The 17,351-nt window shown below is 49.2% G+C and overlaps 1 protein-coding gene across 1 annotated transcript; it reads left to right on the top strand.

The window, feature by feature from the left end:
• Positions 1 to 10,929: 10,929 nt before the first annotated feature.
• Positions 10,930 to 17,022, top strand: PLAU (plasminogen activator, urokinase). The gene is made up of 11 exons (XM_027597186.2): positions 10,930 to 11,318; positions 11,627 to 11,714; positions 12,176 to 12,209; positions 12,360 to 12,467; positions 12,798 to 12,972; positions 13,159 to 13,250; positions 13,436 to 13,652; positions 13,861 to 14,009; positions 14,566 to 14,706; positions 15,065 to 15,213; positions 15,883 to 17,022. The coding sequence occupies exons 2-11, from the start codon at positions 11,658 to 11,660 to the stop codon at positions 16,057 to 16,059; spliced, it is 1,299 nt and encodes a 432-aa protein (XP_027452987.1). The 5' UTR covers positions 10,930 to 11,318; positions 11,627 to 11,657; the 3' UTR covers positions 16,060 to 17,022.
• Positions 17,023 to 17,351: the final 329 nt, after the last annotated feature.

The following is a 17,351-nucleotide window of genomic DNA, read 5'->3' on the forward strand; positions in this document are numbered from 1 at the left end:
CTCACTTCCCCTCTGCTGTCCTTTCATTTCAATTCTCCCTCCCGCTCTGGCACCCAGCCCTGGGGGGTTATCTTTCCCCCATTCCCTCCAGCCCAAGCCCAGATATAATCCAAATCACTCTTTTTTGCTTCTTTTATTTCAGTTGAGACTGGTAGGAACTTTCAGCTTTACTAGAAACCTTATACACATCCTTGTTTAAGAACCTGTAGTGCCTTCGGGCGACTGGGTGGCTCAGTTGGTTAAGCGTCCAACTCTTGGTTTCGGCTCAGGTCATCATCTCAGGGTCATGGCCTCAGGGTCATGACCTAAGGGTCCGGAGATTGAGCCCTTCTTGGGCATGGAGTCTGCTTGGGATTCTCTCCCTCTGCCCCTCCCCACCTTGCACTCTCTCTCTTTCTCTCAAAAAAGAAAAAGAAAAAAAGAAAAGAACCTAGAGTGCCTGCCTGGAGTCTATGGTATCAAGTACAGACTTCCACCTGGCTTTTAAGACCTTTTACAATCAGACCTCATCCTTCCTACCACTACTTCGTTCTCACTACTCTTCAGTGTAAACTCTTCCTAATTGCGCCAGATTTCTCACTGATTGTATACATGTGTACACATGTACACACACACACACACACACACACCTGCAGTTAAGAACATATAAAATTTACTCTCCAGAATTTATACAATGTTTATTCCAGCTTCTGTCATCTTCCAGGACTCTTGTTTGGAACTTCTTTTTTCCTCCCCGCGCTCTACCAATCCAACATGACACATCCTTTAGGATTTGTTCAGGCCTAGGAAATCTCTAACTTTGGTGTGTCTGTTCTCTGTCTTTAGTGCAATTTTGGTCAGTGGTCAGAGTGTTTAATGTAATTTATTTTATTTTGTTTTGTTTTTATTTAAATTTATTTTTTAATTTTTAAAAGATTTTTATTTATTTCTTTGACAGGGAGAGAGACAGCGAGAGAGGGAACACAAGCAGGGGGAGTGGGAGAGGGAGAAGCAGGCTTCCCGCAGAGCAGGGAGCCCGATACGGGGCTCGATCCCAGGACCCCGGGATCATGACCTGAGCAGAAGGAAGACGCTTAATGACTGAGCCACCAGGCAGCCCTAAAAGATTTTATTTATTTATTTTTTGCGAGACAGAGAGAGAGCACACATGTGCATGAGCAGGGAGGGGGGCAGAGGGAGAAGCAGACTCACCCCTGAGCAGGAAGCCAGATGCAGGGACTCGATCCCAGGACCCCGGGATCATGACCTGAGCCGAAGGCAGATGCTTAACCGACCCAGGCGCCCTGTAATTTTTTTAAAAATTATGATAAAAACACACATAAAACTTACCATCTTAATTTTTAAATGTACAGTTCAGTAGTCCTAAGTACATTCCTCTTGTTGTGCAACTGATTTCCAGAACTTCATCTTGTAAAACTGACGCTTTATACCCATTAAACAACAACGTCCCATTTCCCCCTCCTCCTGTCCCCTGGTAACTCCCATTCTCCATTTCGATGTATGAATTTGACTACTTTGGAAACCTCTATATCTAAAGATATGTAGAATCATGTAGTATTTTTTTTTTTTTTTTGACTGGCTTATTTCACTTATTATAATGTTCTCAAGGTTCATCCGTGCTGTAACATGTGATAAGACTTCCTTCCTTTTTAAGACTGTAGAGTATTCCATTATGTGTATAGACCACATTTTGCTTATCCATGCATCTGTTCATGGACACTAGGGTTGCTTCTCCCTCTTGGCTATTGTGAACAGTACTGCTATGACATCAGTGTGCAAATATCTTTCTGAGACCCTGCTTTCAATTCTTTTGGATATATACCCAGAGTTGGGATTGCTGGATCATATGATAATTTTGTGTTTAATTTTTTGAGGACCCTCCATGCCCCTTTCCACAGTGGCTGCACCGTTTTACAATCTCACCAACAGTGCCAAAGGGTTCCAGTTTCTCCACAACTTGCCAACACTGTTCTTTTCTTTTTTCTAAATAGTACCCATCTTGCTTAATGGCGTTTTAATCGTTTCAGGTATGTTCATTTTGTCTTCCTTACCAGTTTTTAAACTTCCTCAGCGTATGGGTCACGTAGGTTCTTCTGTGTGCCCTCAGGGTCCAGACCAGCACCAGGTGCCACCTTAGGTATTTGAAAGTAATTTTTGGTTGATTGAATAAAATTAACAGCTTGAGTTGAGCTTAATTTTTTTATTTTTGAACTTTGGGTAGAATTTTCTTTTTTTTTTAAGATTTTATTTATTTATTTGAGAGAGAGGGAGACAGAGATAGTGAAAGAGAGGAGAGAGAGCACGAGCAGGGAGGAGAGGGAGAAGCAGGCTCCCAGTTGAGCAGGGCACCTGAAACAGGGCTTGATCCTAGGACCCTGGGATCATGACCGGAATCGAAGGCAGACGCTTAACCAACTGATCCACCCAGAGCCCGCTAGAATTTTCTTTACAAATAGCACAAGCTCACTGCCATGATAGACTGAATAAATCCTTTGGTTACTGTGCCATGGAGCAGAGGGTCTGCTCAGGGAGAATGTCACTGTTGCTTCCTTCTTGACTAAAAATGCAAACATCATGGTCATCCCACAAACTGCTGGGCCCATTGTTGCTGAGGATAGTTCCCACCCTCCCCGCAAAGGGACAATGCTCTGGAAACCCAGGTTTACTCAGGTGGAACCAGAAGATCCCAGGGAGGAAAAAAAAAATTGAGAAGCTCAGAAGGGTGCCAACACAAGAACCGTCAGGAACTATCACAGAAAGTAAGTACAGCTATTCTCAATTCTGCTTTGTTCTCACCTCTACCCAGTTTCTCCCAATTTTCCTGAGGTCCTCGGGCACCAATTTCTCATCCACTGCCATGAGTTTGAGGGTTGCTCTCATTCCCCAAACTCTTTCAATCTCTATATGGAAAAGTCCCTCCATTAGCCAACCATTTGGCATTTTAAAAATGAAATGATCACTAGGATCTAAAAAAAGAACAAGTACAAAAGTGCCGAAGCAATTAACTTTTTGAGAATAGATTCTTCAGAAAAGTCGCCTCAGGGTGGCTGGGTTTGCACAAAACTGTCAGGTGTAAATTCCCTTCTTGATTCATCCTTGTCTGAGAAATTCTGCCCAGAAGTTGGCCTTCCAGCCCTGGATCTTTCCCACTTCTATACAGGCCCTCATTTCAAAGGATAGGGTTGGAGTAAAAGCCCCAGGAGATAGAAAGTTTGTGATTTAATTGGGCATTTCCCAGGTAAAAGAGTCAACCAACACTCCCTAGATATGCATCGACTGACATTTTCTCCAAAGTTGTTTGGTGGTAAGATTCTTTTTTTTTTTTTTTTGAAACTGTAGGTGCTTATTTATGTATAATAATAAAAATTATGCAAACCGTTAAAATAAAAAAATACCTTTTCTTGGGGGAGGGGGCCTCAGCCCGCCACCGGCAGGCCAGGTTAGCACCTTCGGGGTGCAGCCCGCCATCCGGCATCCAGTTGGGGGGTCGGCGGACCCCTGCAGCCTGGCCTGGCTGGGGTGGCTCAGCGGCGGGCAACGCTGATGGCCACGGGAGGGGGCTCGGTGGCCCGGTGGTAAGAATCTTTTTTTTTTTTTTTACAGATTTGATTTATTTATTTGACAGAGAGAGACACAGTGAGAGAAGGGACACAAGCAGGGGGAGTGGGAGAGGGAGGGAGAAGCAGGCTTCCCTCAGAGCAGGGAGCCCCATGCGGGGCTCGATTCCAGGACCCTGGGATCATGACCTGAGCCGAAGGCAGAGGCTTAAGACTGAGCCACTCAGGTGCCCCAGTGGTAAGAATCTTCTAAGATGCATATTAAGAATCAGATTCCTAGGCCCCATCCTGGACCTAATGAATCAGAATTTCCAAGGAAGTAACCTAACATTCTATATATATATATTTTAAAGATTTTATTTATTTATTTAATTGACAGAGAGAGAGAGACAGCGGGAGAGGGAACACAAGCAGGGGGAGGGTCAGAGGGAGAAGCAGGCTTCCCGCGGAGCAGGGAGCCCGATGCGGGGCTCAATCCCAGGACCCCGAGATCATGACCCGAGCCGAAGGCAGTCGCTTAACCAACTGAGCCACCCAGGCGCCCCAACATTCTATATTTTTTAAACCTTCAAGCCAGGTGATTCTTTTTTTTTTTTTTAAGATTTAAAAAATTTATTTGAGAGAATGAGTGAGTGGGGGTGGGGCGTCTGGGTGGCTCAGTCAGTTAAGCGTCTGCCTTCAGCTCAGGTCATGGTCCCAGGGGCCTGGGATCCAGTCCTACATCGGGCTCCCTGCTCAGCTGGGAGTCTGCTTGTCCCTCCCCCACTCCCCCTGCTTGAGCTCTCTCTCTGTCAAATAAATAAATTAAAAAAAGAGAGAGAGAGAGAGAGCACGAGGGGTGGGGAGGAGCGGAGGGAGAGGGAGAAGCAGACTCCCCGCTGAGCAGGGAGTCCTACAACAGACAACAACAATGACAACACAGGTCTTGATCCTGATCCCCAGGACTCTGGGATCAAGACCTGAGCCGAAGGAAGACGCTTAACCCACCGAGCCACCCAGGCGCTCCAAAGCCAGGTGATTCTTATTATGAGACAAGCTCGGGAAACATAACATTAGTGAATATTTATTATTACAGATTCCTGGGCACGTATTCAACAGGGTACATTTTTTCCCTCCGGGAGGAGTAAAGAGATAACACTATCATGGTGATAATCAACACAGGCTTTAGAGTCAGAAATCTAGGTTTGACCTGCCAGGTATTGGCATGGCTGTGTGACTTTAACTACTCAGAGCCTTGGTTTCCTTATCCATAAAGTGGGGATGGGTGTTGCATCTCCCTCATTATCATAAATGAGAGAATGCACATGACTATTGCCCAATGCCTGCTAAATGCACGCTCACTAAAGAGATGCTATTGTTATTTCCCCACAGAAGAACCCTAGGGTATCCTTATCATTTAATATGGGTGAATAATGGTTGCAAAAAAGGAAAACTGGCCATCGATATTTCCAGAAATCCACATAGATATATAAGCATAGCCAGAAGACCCAGTGATCTCTTCTCTGACCAGACCCAGCTGTGGCTGGCTATATTAAGGAAAAGGAAGAACATTTTTATTAAAGTCTGGCTTGAGCTAGGTAGGCGGGAACCAACATGGACATGACTTGGATGGCTGGGGCTACCCTGGGATGGCACCAGTGGTTAGAAGTAGGAAGATTCCCAGGTATAAGAACAAGCATCCCCACCTTCCCGACAGAATGCGATACTGCATCAGAGATAGTTCTCCACCTCCTGGAATCAAGCCGGTATGGGTGTAAGTCTCAAGTCTACCATTTGCCTATAGCGTGACCTTGGGGAAACTGCTTAAACTCTGCAAGCCTCCACTTTCTCATTCATAACATGGGGAAAATAATAGTACCTTCCTTAAAGGTTGTTGCTAAGGTTGAAAAAGAAATGAATGCTAAGCAAATAAAAGTCAGTTACTATCATTTGTCTTTAACAAAGAATAGATTATAATATCCCCTTGTGGAAGCGGCCTTCCACTTTTTTTTTTTTTTTTAAGTAATCTCTCCACCCAACATGGGGCTTGAACTCACAGCCCCAAGATCAAGAGTCAAATGTTCTTCCGACTGAGCCAGCCAGGTACCTCTAGCCTTTCTCTTCTTTAACTGCTGTCACACTTCCCACCATCACTGCTCTCAGAGTAAAGAGAAGCCTCCAGGTTAAACAACCTTCATGCTGTTCTTCCATTCATTCTGCAAACACACCTATCTCAAGGGCTCCGTGCTGTGTCCCTGCTCCCTCCTCTCAGAGACTTCCATACATCTCATCCTATATACTTTCTGAAAGGAAACTGACCTCCCCGCCCAAGGACTTGGCTGCTTCATCACACTTATCAATCACTGCTTGGAGAAAAGAAGTGCCTTCTGCAGGTGGGTAGGAAGACGAAGAGACTGAGGGTGGGGGTTGAGGGTGGTCAGGAAGGGAGGAGTAAGGATTCAGACTTAGGAGGGGAGAGGGTGGAGATGTGTCATGAGTTTCCTCAAAATCGATGAATTCTGAATCTCATCATTTTCAGTGAATGAACTCAGATGATTCACTTCCCTTCATTAGCCTCTGTTTTCCTCTCTGTGTAATGGAAAGGGAAATGCTTGCACTTGCTTTAAAGACAGAGGAGCATATAGAATCCAGCTTGCGGGGAGCCATGAGCACATGAAATTATACATGATATGGGCTATGGATGTTATGTTGGTTCTCTTCAGAGCCAAATTTTTGAATATACTAGCTCCTGGCTGAATGTATTTCCTTAAACACCATTGACTTCTTGGCAGTATCTACCAGTTTACAGTTTGCCTTGTCAGCCTTTTCTTCCCGGGTATTGCCTTTAGCTTCCAGGTAAGCAGCCATTGCCATCCAGCATGGTAACCCAGGCAGAACTTCTAGGACCAGGACCTAGCTTTGTTTCCTGGAGGGAACTCAAAATCTAGGTCTGGAAACCCATGACCAACACTCCTTTCGGGTCACAAGTTCCTGACTGAGGAAGTAAGTGGGTTTGGGCTAAGGACAAAGAAAATTTTGGCCGGGGCTCAAAATATTCATGCAGCGATCTGAGCTAACTGGCTTGGGTGGGGCTAGGAATTGGGCCAGAAATTGTAAGGCAGGGAAGGGTGAGAAAGAGTAGGGGTCAGGGACCAACTCGGCCTCTCTGTTCAGGGCGTTATTGACGACAAAGTATAACCTCAGGGTGCAGCCCCTGGGCTCTCTGCTTTCCATGAGTAAGGAAGCAAGTATGCGGCTTCCTCTGCCCTATTCTTTCCACTCTTTCCGCAGGCTGCTGGGGGTCTAGCAGTTCCTATGATGTTTCAGTGCCTGCTGTGGCAACAGCATCTTTTCCCTGAGCGCTAAGCTAAACACACGGAAGAACATCAGACGGAAGCTATGTGACCAGCATTCAGTGCCTCCTTCCCAGAACTGCAGAGGAATCCATCTGCCCTGGGTGTAGGGGGGGGGAAAGAGAAGAGCTTCAGGCCACAGACAGTGGACAAGAGGGGGAGGGAATGGGAGTCAGGGCTTTGAGGGGTGAGCATCACATGCAGCTCGCCAGTTGCTGGGAACTGCTGGCTAAGGACACGGCATCCCCACTTAACTGGAATTCTGGGATCCACTCCAGAGAATTGCTGGTCTTCTGGACCAGTACAGCCGTAGTCAAGAAGGCAAGGCAGGCACTCAGGGTAGGAATTGTAGTTTACAAAGTTCATTCTTCTTTTTTCTTTTTCTTTCTTTCTCTTTCTTTCTTTCTTGAGAGAGAGAGCATGTGTGCATGTGTGTGCAAGCAGAGGGAGGAGAGACAGAGGGGGAGAGAGAGAGTCTCAAGCAGGCTCCACGCCCAGTGTGGGCCCAGGCTCGATCTCACGACCCTGAGATCGTGACCTGAACTGAAATCAAGAGTCAGACTCTCAAGCAACTGAGGCACCCAGGCGCCCTTAAAGGTTCATCCTTCTATCTCTAGTATCTTAGAACTGTGCCTGGCACATAATAGGCCCGTGAAAAATACTGAGTACATAGTTAAAGGGATGAACGGATGCTTTCCCACATAAGCATGAGCTCATTCAATCTGCAATGTGAGGCACAGGGAGAGCAAGTGTTGCCTGGTTTTACAGATAGGGAACCGAGATCAAAACAGTTAAGTGTCTTGCCTAAGGTTATTCACCTTGGATGTGGCCGACCTGGGGCTAGACGCCTTATACTCTATATAGTACCACGCTGAACATTCTTGGGGTAGCAACCCAGGAATAGATCCTGTGACTTGATGTGAACTTCCCTTTAGGTCCCGCTGGTCAGAAAACAGTCTTTCCAGGGGCCCAGTTTCCCGGACGTAGTCTCAGGGCCAAGTTTGGACATCCTGGTTCTCTTTGCACACCTGGTCTCTGCCTGCTCTTTTATGAGAAGCTTCAAGAAAGGGGCCCTTTTATTAGTCTCTGTTGCCACATCTGACTTGAAACTTTGGCCCCCTGAAACAAAGGCGGGGCTGGTAGTTTGACTCTGGGTGTCAGGAACAGATTGAAATTCTGAAATTATGTTCCTTATTCTCTTACTCTTGATAAGAATTTCAGATAGCCTACATCACCAAGTTAGTTCCTGGAACTCAGGCAAGCAACTAAATCATTCCACACTAAGGGTTTCCCAGGGACTAGGGACCCCCAGCCCGAGGAGTGTTCTGGAAGGCAGTCTCCAAAACCAGCCAGAGGGCTCCCCTGAGCTGGAACGTTGTATATCATCTGGCCATCATCTTCACAGCATTCTGTTTTGTACACCTCTTGTACCCCTCTCCATGGAGGCAGTGAGATATAGAGCGTGAGAGCAAGGATCAGAAAACCTGGGTCCTAGTGCTGGCTTTGCCAGCTCATCAAGTCTGTATCTTTTCTCCACCTCATTCTCCTCAGCTGCAAAATGGGAATAATGATTTCCAGCTATGCCACAAAGAGGAATAGATTGTATCAAAGTGCTTTTTAGCACAAGACAGAAATAATACCAGTACTATTTTTTTTTTTTATGGCAAGAAGAAAAGAGAGTAGGGAAACTAACGGGATGCCCCAAAGCTCTCTGTTCCCACTTGTTTACTGATGCATTCCTCATAAAGCACCAACGTGAACAAAGCATGTGCCCAGTGCTGAGGAAGAGATAAAGATATTTACGATGTGGTCCCTGTCCTCAAAGAATTGCTGTGCACCAGCTGTGCACCAAAAGATGGACACGGAGATTTCAGGGTGCGTGTCGAAAGATGGCAGAGTGGAAAGAAAGTGCAGAGTTAGAGGCTTCAGGATTGTTCAACCAGGTGAAGGGACTGTAGGGGGAAGGAAGGGGAAGGAGAGTGTCAGCTGCGTAACGGTCTCCAAGCCTCTTTGTCCCGGAGGAAATGAGGTCATCCTGCCCTCAAGAATCAGCATGACAGCCTCCAGCCAAGTAATCTGGAGTCATGAGAGCTGCTGGGAGCGCTCTATGAATCATGACAGTGTGTTGGGAATTTCCTGATACCTAACCTAGTAGTTTCGGGGTAAGTCCTCAGGCTGCAATGTCTCTGTTTACATTTTGATCACGTTTATTTGCAATTAATGGGTTCTAAATCCAAACAAAACATGCTACAGTCTTCTAGAGGAAGTAGTGAAGTCAGCTCTGAGACCTCTAGCACCTCAGTCCATTCCCTGAGCTGCTGCCAACTCAGCTGGGCACAGAAGAACTCTCTACAGAGAAGGATGGGGCACCTTCCTCATGAAAGCTGGATGGTTAACTCGCGCTTTCCCCAGGCCGAGGCTGGTATCCTGCGACCTCTGACAGGAGCAGGGCAAAGAAGCTTTCCTTTTCCCTCCTCTCCTGGCATTCTCCCTGCCTTCCTCTTGCCCCTCTCAAGTGGATCCAGACCTGAGGTCCGGGTGTGCCAGGCAACAAAATGCTGTAGGCCTAGGCAGAAAAAGGGACCAAGCCTTGGGCCTGGCTTTAGGGCCCTAGTGAGTTACAGGGACTCAGCCCCCTTTCCTCCCATTAGGGGGGACAGTCCTTCTGGGTAGAAAGAAGTGACCTCCAAGCCCTGGTTCCCAACACTAGGGGAAAGGGATGGGGTTGACTGCTGTGTGTCTTCACCTCTGTCTGAGGAATTAGAGCTTGTGCCTGTCTATACGACTGTGTGAGCTTGCCCTCAGGCAGGAAGAGCGGGTGGAGTCCTTTCCACATGGTCTGTCTTCCTGGAGGCCCACCTTGTTGGACAAACAATTATTTTATCTTATTAGAAGCAAGGCTTTATGATGAAGTCTTAGAATACTAAATACATATGCATTTTTTTAAAAAAAATCTAATTGCGTTTTTGGAATGGGTGATACAAAGGCATGTTTTCAAAAATTTAAATAGTGCAAAAGCACATACAGTCTAGATCCCCAATTCCTCTCCTCAGATGTGAAAACACAACTTCCGACCCCTCCACAGCTTCCTGCCTATGTTAACAAGCCTCTACTATTATTTTGTCTTTATTAACTAACTATACTCTGGCCCAGGCAAATAAAGGGATTGTTTGTTATAGGAACTTTTTGAAAGATCCATCAATACTTCAATAGAAAGCATCAATAGTTTGTGCCCTTAGACTTTGTTCTACAATCCTATAATATACCACGATCCTTACCCAATCCTTATCAAGCCCTCACTTTCTTTTCTTTCTTTTTTTTAAAGATTTTATTTATTTGACAGAGAGAGAGAGAGAGAGAGAGAGAGAGGGACAGCGAGAGAGGGAACACAAGCAGGGGGAGTGGGAGAGGGAGAAGCAGGCTTCCCGCTGAGCAGGGAGTCCCATGTGGGGCTGGAAAATCCCAGGACCCTGGGATCATGAACTGAGCTGAAGGCAGACGGTTAACGACTGAGCCACCCAGGTGCCCCAAGCCCTCACTTTCAAAGACCACCCTTAAACCAAACTGCAAATTCTCAGTAAAACCGGACCTTGCCTACACGCTGCCCCGGCCAGCCACTACCAAAGGCCCTTACCAGTAAGTGATAAACTCAACGTTGTCCTATTCACTGGTTATGTTGATGAATTTTGGGGAGCTAGTATTTGCAGCCCTTGTTAGCAGGAGTTAGCGCGTGTCATGTGCACTTACTTTCTTTTCAAAGATTTTATTTTTAAGTAATCTCTTACACCCAATCTGGGACTGGGAACTCACAACCCAGAGATGAGTCCGGTGCTCCCCGGATTGAGCCAGCCAGGTGCCCCCGTCAAATGCATTTTCACATTGAGAAAGACTTGGCTCTAGGAAGTGCGCACTATGCCCCTATACCCAGGGTTCCGAATCACTCTCTTAGGCAGTTGGGGGCCGAAGGTGGAAAGACTGGAGAAGAGCTGATTTAGGGGATCTGGGAAGAGACAGCAGAGCTGGACAGAGGAGAGTCTCTCTCTAGCGCGATTCGAAGGCCCTCTGCACTGGGGTGGGGCCCAGGCCAGGTGAATGGGAGGAGGGGGTGAGGAATTTAGATGCCTCTCGATCTCTCTGTTCAGACCTCGCTCGTCCCCTCCGCCGGGGACCGCGCTGCCCCTCGCTCTCAGTCAAGGCTGTGGAAGCCCACGGGTCCAGGTTGCGGCTGTCCCCAGGGAAGCTGAGGCAAAGGCAGGGTTGGGGAGATCCCAGGCTGGGGCGGGGCCGGGCTGGGGCGGGTCCTGATATAGAGCCCCGCAGCCGGCTTAGCAGCACAGCGCGGCGACTGGAGCCCCAGAGCCCCGCGGATTGTCAGAGTGTCGACCCGACCCGCCGTCCCGGCTCCGTGTCCCTCCTGCCGCAGCTACCGGTGAGTGCAGGCCACCCTAATTGCGCAGGGCTGCTCCTGCGGGCTTCCCTTCCCCCAACCCCCGCGGCCCCGGCGGCCCCCGCCCGGCAGCTGCCGAGCCTGAGTCGCCGAGCCTGAGTCACCGCTCCCGGTGCCTGTGCATCCCCCTGTGGGGTCTGGGCCCCTGAGCCCCCAGCGGGGAGGGACGGCTGGGCCTGGGAAGCCCCGCTGGAGACTTAGGGATTCCTGCCCTGAACTGCGGTAACCCAGCCGGCTCACCTTCTCGCTTCTTCGCTTCTACCTCAAGCTGACTTCCCCCTCCCTTGCAGAGCCGCTGTCTAGAGCCCCAGCCTCGCCACCATGAGAGTCCTGATGGCGTGCGGGCTCCTCTGTGCCCTAGTAGTGGGCCACTCCGAAGTAAGTGGCTTTCCCGCTTTGACCTATGGCGGCTGGAGGGGGCTTGCAGGATCTTGAACAGCGCTGGGGGTGGGGGGTGGGGGGACGGGGCTGCACAGGGAGCTGGAGTCCTCTGGATTCCATTAACGGCGCCATCTGGGGCGGGGGGGGGGCAGGACAGGTGTGGCAGTGGGAATTCTGAGAACTAAGGGAGTTCGCACTTTCCGGCAAGGGAGGAAGAAGCCGCAGAGACTGCCCCCCTCTTCTTGTGCCCTGTATGTGAAGCTTGCTTGAGTCAATCCGTTTCTCCCTGCTTGAAACCTATGATCTTCCCTGTGAGGGCTAGTTAGATGTGAACAAGGTGAAGAGAGGGAGCGAGGGGAAAGGGTGAGATTTGGGATTGGCGCCAGTTTGTGCTCCCCCTTGAGTCCCAGGAGCATGGGACCTTTGCTGAACTTTCCCCTCCCCTCCATCTCTTCCAGGGCAGCCATGAACCTCATCCACTGTCTAATGCATGTGAGTATCCACCCATTGCACAATATCTGACTGTACAGACCTCTTGAAAAAGCCTCAGGGGGCAGCTCCTCCCTGACACGGCTGCAGGGCTGGCTCCCCCTTGCCTCCTCCTACGCTCCTTGCTTACCACACCATCTTTGTCATCCCCAGCAAACTGCGGTTGTCTGAATGGAGGAACATGTGTGTCCTACAAGTACTTCTCCAACATTCATCGATGCAGCTGCCCAAAGAAATTCCAAGGGGAGCACTGCGAGATAGGTATGGGGATCCTGACTCTAACTGGGGAGGGGGGGCACCAGAGATTTGGGGGCAGGGAGAGATGGGTGGAATGTGCAAGAGAAGGCGAGAGTTAGGAACTAGAGGTGGAGTTGGGGTCATCTTCATCCCTGTGTGAGATACACAGTCAAACACAAACCCGTACTGTTTCATGAATCTCTGGCTGCACAAATGTGGGACGGGGAGGGAAGGACACCCTTTCTAGTGTTTTCTGCCAGGCCTGAAATCATGTGAGGCCTGACAGGATCTCTAAAATGCCTGTCCAAATTTCCTCTTCTTTCTAATACCTTTCATCCTCACATTCTTCCCTAGATACATCGAAAACCTGCTTTGAGGGGAATGGTCACTCTTACCGAGGGAAGGCCAACACCGACACCATGGGCGAGCCCTGCCAGCCCTGGAACTCTGCCGCTGTTCTTCTGAAGGAGTACCATGCCCTCAGGCCCGATGCCCTTCAGCTGGGCCTGGGCAAACACAATTACTGCAGGTGAGGTGGGGGCAGCAAAGACCCTCCCACAGCCCCACAGGAACCCTTGCTACCATCCCCTGTTGTTCCCAGAGTGCTGTCCATAGCATGAGAAAAGCAAGGCCTCTGGCTGAGTTTTCCCTGGAGGGGAAGGAGGGGCGTTCTGGGTTGGAGTGACACCCCTCCCCCCCAACTCTGTATTACCAGGAACCCGGACAACCAGAGAAGGCCGTGGTGCTATGTGCAGGTTGGCCTACAGCGGCTTGTCCGGGAGTGCATGGTGCAAGAATGCTCTTTTGGTGAGTGTCATTGACCTGTTTATGACAGTAGGGTGGAAGGGGACAAGCTCGTGTGTTCCTTTATTCCATCCTAGGAGGGTGGAGGAGGGGGGCCTGCCTGGCCTTGAAGAACTGGGAGGAAAGAGGACAAGAGAGGGTCACGGTCTTACTTGCCTCCCCAAGACATCCCTCTCTTTCTTCTCCAGAAAAAAATCCCCCGTCTCCTTCGGAAAAAGAGTTTCAGTGTGGCCAGAAGACTCTGAGGCCTCGCTTTAAGATTGTTGGCGGAGAATTCACCTCCATCGAGAACCAGCCTTGGTTTGCGGCCATCTATAGGAGGCACCGTGGAGGCTCTGTCACCTACCTGTGCGGTGGCAGCCTCATCAGTCCTTGCTGGGTGGTCAGCGCCACACACTGCTTCATGTATGTCTCTTCTCCCCGACCCTCCTGCCTTACCCCGAACGCATCTCCTTCCCCTTCCCAGCAAAGGATGCCACTGAAATTCTACCCCCTGAGGCCCCTTCCATGCAGTCCACGGCCCTGGGGGCAAGTCATGCCTTGAGGCCACCGTGGAGGGGGAGTGACAAGATCTCATGAGCTCAGACTGTCTGACAAGTCTCCCCTCCCACAGTCATTACCAGAAGAAGGAGGACTACATTGTCTACCTGGGTCGGTCAAAGCTAAACTCCAAGACACGTGGGGAGATGATGTTTGAGGTGGAAAAGCTCATCTTGCATGAGGACTATAATGCTGACAGCCTTGCTCACCACAATGATATTGGTGAGTGGAAAAGCCTTATCTGCCATAATGATGATAGTTGGAGGAAGAGGGGTCCAAAAAGAGACCCAGATGGGAGGTTGAGGTTGTAGGGGAGCTGAAGATGCTGCTTTATGTAGCAAAGGGCCTCCGGCTCTTCTGCAGAATCCTTGAATTTCCAGACAGCCTCCTCTAGATGGCAATGGCCCCGTGAGCATATGGCATGGGCTGGGAGGCCCCTTCTTTTGTTGGATACAACCTCTGCCTGTCCCAGGATCTGGAACTTAGAGCATTGGGCTGAATTTAGCCCATCTACCTTAGCCACCCCTACATCTGTATACAGCAGCCCTGGCTGGCCAAGACCTATGTCAGCGGCTGGAACAAAGCCCTTGAGGCATGGGGCAGGGGAGGCTTGTTTCAGGTAATAAGCTACCAGCAGACCTTCCAGGACGACCTCTGACCCTAAGCAATTTAGGGATAGACATCCAATCCTTCAGCATTTGGAGGGGAGAGAGATGGTGACCACCTGGCCAGGTAGAGATCTTTCCCCCTGACCTCTCCTGCTTCCCTCTTCCCCCAGCCTTGCTGAAGATCCGCTCCAACACAGGCCAGTGTGCACAGCCATCCAGGTACATACAAACCATCTGCCTGCCTCCATGGTCTGGTGATGCTCATTTTGGTACAAGCTGTGAGATCGCTGGCTTTGGAAAACAGAATACCAGTAAGTGACATTTGGGGCTGGCTGAGAGGGTCCTGGGGGAGTACTGTAACCTGGAAGTAAGCTCAACTTGATCTAAAGAGGACTGTGGCGATAGAAATGGGATCATTGTGGAGGTAGCAGAAGGAGGGATGAGAGGAGACGGGGATGGAGTGGGGAGCACTGTTGAGGGAGTGATGGGCCATAAAGGTAAATAGATGGGGGGAGGGGCTATACATGGGGTAAAGGCTCAGATTTGGGTGGGAAAGAATAAAGGCTTTCCCTGGTAGGGACACTTTTTGGTCCCCTCCCTGGCAGAGAGTCCCTGTGGGAAGGCTGGACAGACACATCTTAATGTAAACTTCTTGTTTCCTCCATCCAGCCGACTATTTCTATCCAGAGCAGCTGAAAATGACCGTTGTGAAGTTGGTTTCCCACCGGGAGTGTCAGCAGCCCCACTACTATGGTTCTGAAGTCACCACCAAAATGCTGTGTGCTGCTGACCCACAGTGGGAAACAGATTCCTGCCAGGTGAGAGTTCCAGCCTCTCTTCCTGTCACCCCCAAATCTCCCCTGGGCTCCTGGGCCTGTCCCCGCCAGCTTTGGGGAGCCTCTCTCCAGCCAAAGCCCCCAGAAGTCAGAATTAGGAGCTCAGGTCTTAGTTAAACTAATCCTTCTGTGTTTACCAAACATCTGTCGTGAGCCTGGCTCTGTGCTGGGCACTTCAGACTAGAGAAGGGAAGGGAATAAGACCATGAGAAAGAGGAAAACCATAGAAAATGATACAAGTCAATGCTCAGGGTGTGGTATGAGCTGTAAACGATCAGATGTTTGGGAGTGGGACGTGAGTACCAATTAGGTGGCCACAAAGAGAATGTGACTGTAGGAATTTGAGGAGGCCGAGGGAAGAAAGGAGACCGTTCCAGTTGAAAGATACAAAAATGAGAATGAGCGTGGCGTACTCCAGGATGGCAAGGGAAAGGGTCTGAGAATGTAGATGGAGTTGTGGCAGGTAGCAGGGCTTCGAAAGCCCCCCAGAGGGTTTTAAACTTGATATGGTAGGAAATGGGGAGTCACGAAGGACTTTAATTCTAAGAAACTCTCTCTTGTCTGCCTCTTGGGCATGATTGGGTGATTGCATCAGATGGCCCCTTTCTCCCTTTTCCTAGGGCTCACCTTTCCGTGTCTTTGGCTTAACAGGGAGACTCCGGGGGACCCCTGGTCTGCTCTATCCAAGGCCGCCTGACTCTGACTGGGATTGTGAGCTGGGGCAGTGGATGTGCCATGAAGGACAAACCAGGCGTCTACACAAGGGTCTCACGCTTCCTGACTTGGATCCATAGGCACATTGGGCAACAGAATGGTCTAACCCTCTGAGGCTCCCCAGGGAGCCAAGGGAAGAGAGGGGTACCACCCACTCCCAAGCTGAGTGTCATTTTTGCTGTAGAACCATCTGCATCAGCTCTATATAAGGAAGAACCTGAGGAAGATGGGCTCTTGCAGAGATGGTTTTGTTTGTGCTGCCCACCAGGGTGAGCAATGATAGCTTGATCCTCAGATACAGGCCTGGGTGCTGAGTACCCAGATCCCCCAGGGCCAGGATGGAGGGAAGGCCCTGACCCAGGATGGTTATTGACCAGTTGTTTGTCTTTTTCTGAACTAAAGCCTCCTGGAGTGAAAAACGCCATTTCCTGTGCATGGGTCGAAGGAGAGCCAGCACCCCAACAGTGGGCATTCATGAGGCCCACCGTTGGGAAATGAATAATTTCTCAATTAGGAAGTAGAACAGAACCGAGGTTTCTTGAGGGAGCTTGGCCACTGTGGACCAGTGGCTGGCGGAGTGGAGACATTAATGACTTGAGAGAAGGGCTCTGACATTCCATGAATGTATCAGGAAATATTATATATGTGTGTATATGTTTGCACACTTGTGCACAGGCTGTGTCAGTGTGAGAAACAGCTGGTGTTCCTGTGTTTGACTGCAAGTCTAGATATTTCCCTACACTGAATGGACTATGATGCCACATCGAAGGGTCTGTCTGGAAAGGTCCTGGGTCACTCCTAGGGCCTCTTGGGTCTCTCATGTGATCATGCCTATGAATGTATCATTCTGGGGCATGGCCTGTGACCAGCACTTAATTTTCAGTTTTACTTTTACACAGATGTTCTTTCTTGGCCAGTTATCCCTTCTGACTTTTCATCTGAGTTTATCCAATCCTCACTGGGTGAGGTGAGGACCACTCCTATACACTGAATATTTAATAATTATGTTCTGCTATTTTTATTTATGTCTATTTTTGTAATTTTGAATAAAGATCAATAAAATATGATTTTTCTGAAGACTTTGGTTCTTTCTTGGTACTTGTATGGGAGGGAGTTGGGGAGCATAAAAAGTGGAAAATGATGGTGGCATGTACTCCAGAGTTTCTTAAGGGTCGAATCTCCGGACTTAATGGGGCTTTGGGAAGCAGAGGCTTGAAGAGTTGTAGAGTAGGTCCTCCATAGTACATCAGGTACAGCCTGGTGTTCAGGCTGCGTATCAACCATCAATTCCCTCCTTAGCCGGATGCCTTTGTACAGTGCACATCTCGTACAGCTGTACCCAGTGATCCTCTAGGATAAGTCCCACCATATTAACTTCACTCTGCCCATACCAGTCCTGGGGCTGA

The sequence above is a fragment of the Zalophus californianus genome, chromosome 15 (genome assembly GCF_009762305.2).
Source record: "Zalophus californianus isolate mZalCal1 chromosome 15, mZalCal1.pri.v2, whole genome shotgun sequence".
NCBI lineage: Eukaryota > Metazoa > Chordata > Mammalia > Carnivora > Otariidae > Zalophus > Zalophus californianus.

What these genes read in the sequence shown, in the direction of transcription:
- PLAU (XM_027597186.2), top strand. Translation starts at nt 11,658, where the DNA reads ATGAGAGTCCTGATGGCGTGCGGGCTCCTCTGTGCCCTAGTAGTGGGC. An exon ending in GGCAAACACAATTACTGCAG is followed by an intron (nt 12,973 to 13,158) that starts GTGAGGTGGGGG and finishes CTGTATTACCAG; the next exon opens with GAACCCGGACAACCAGAGAA. An exon ending in GGTGCAAGAATGCTCTTTTG is followed by an intron (nt 13,251 to 13,435) that starts GTGAGTGTCATT and finishes TTTCTTCTCCAG; the next exon opens with AAAAAAATCCCCCGTCTCCT.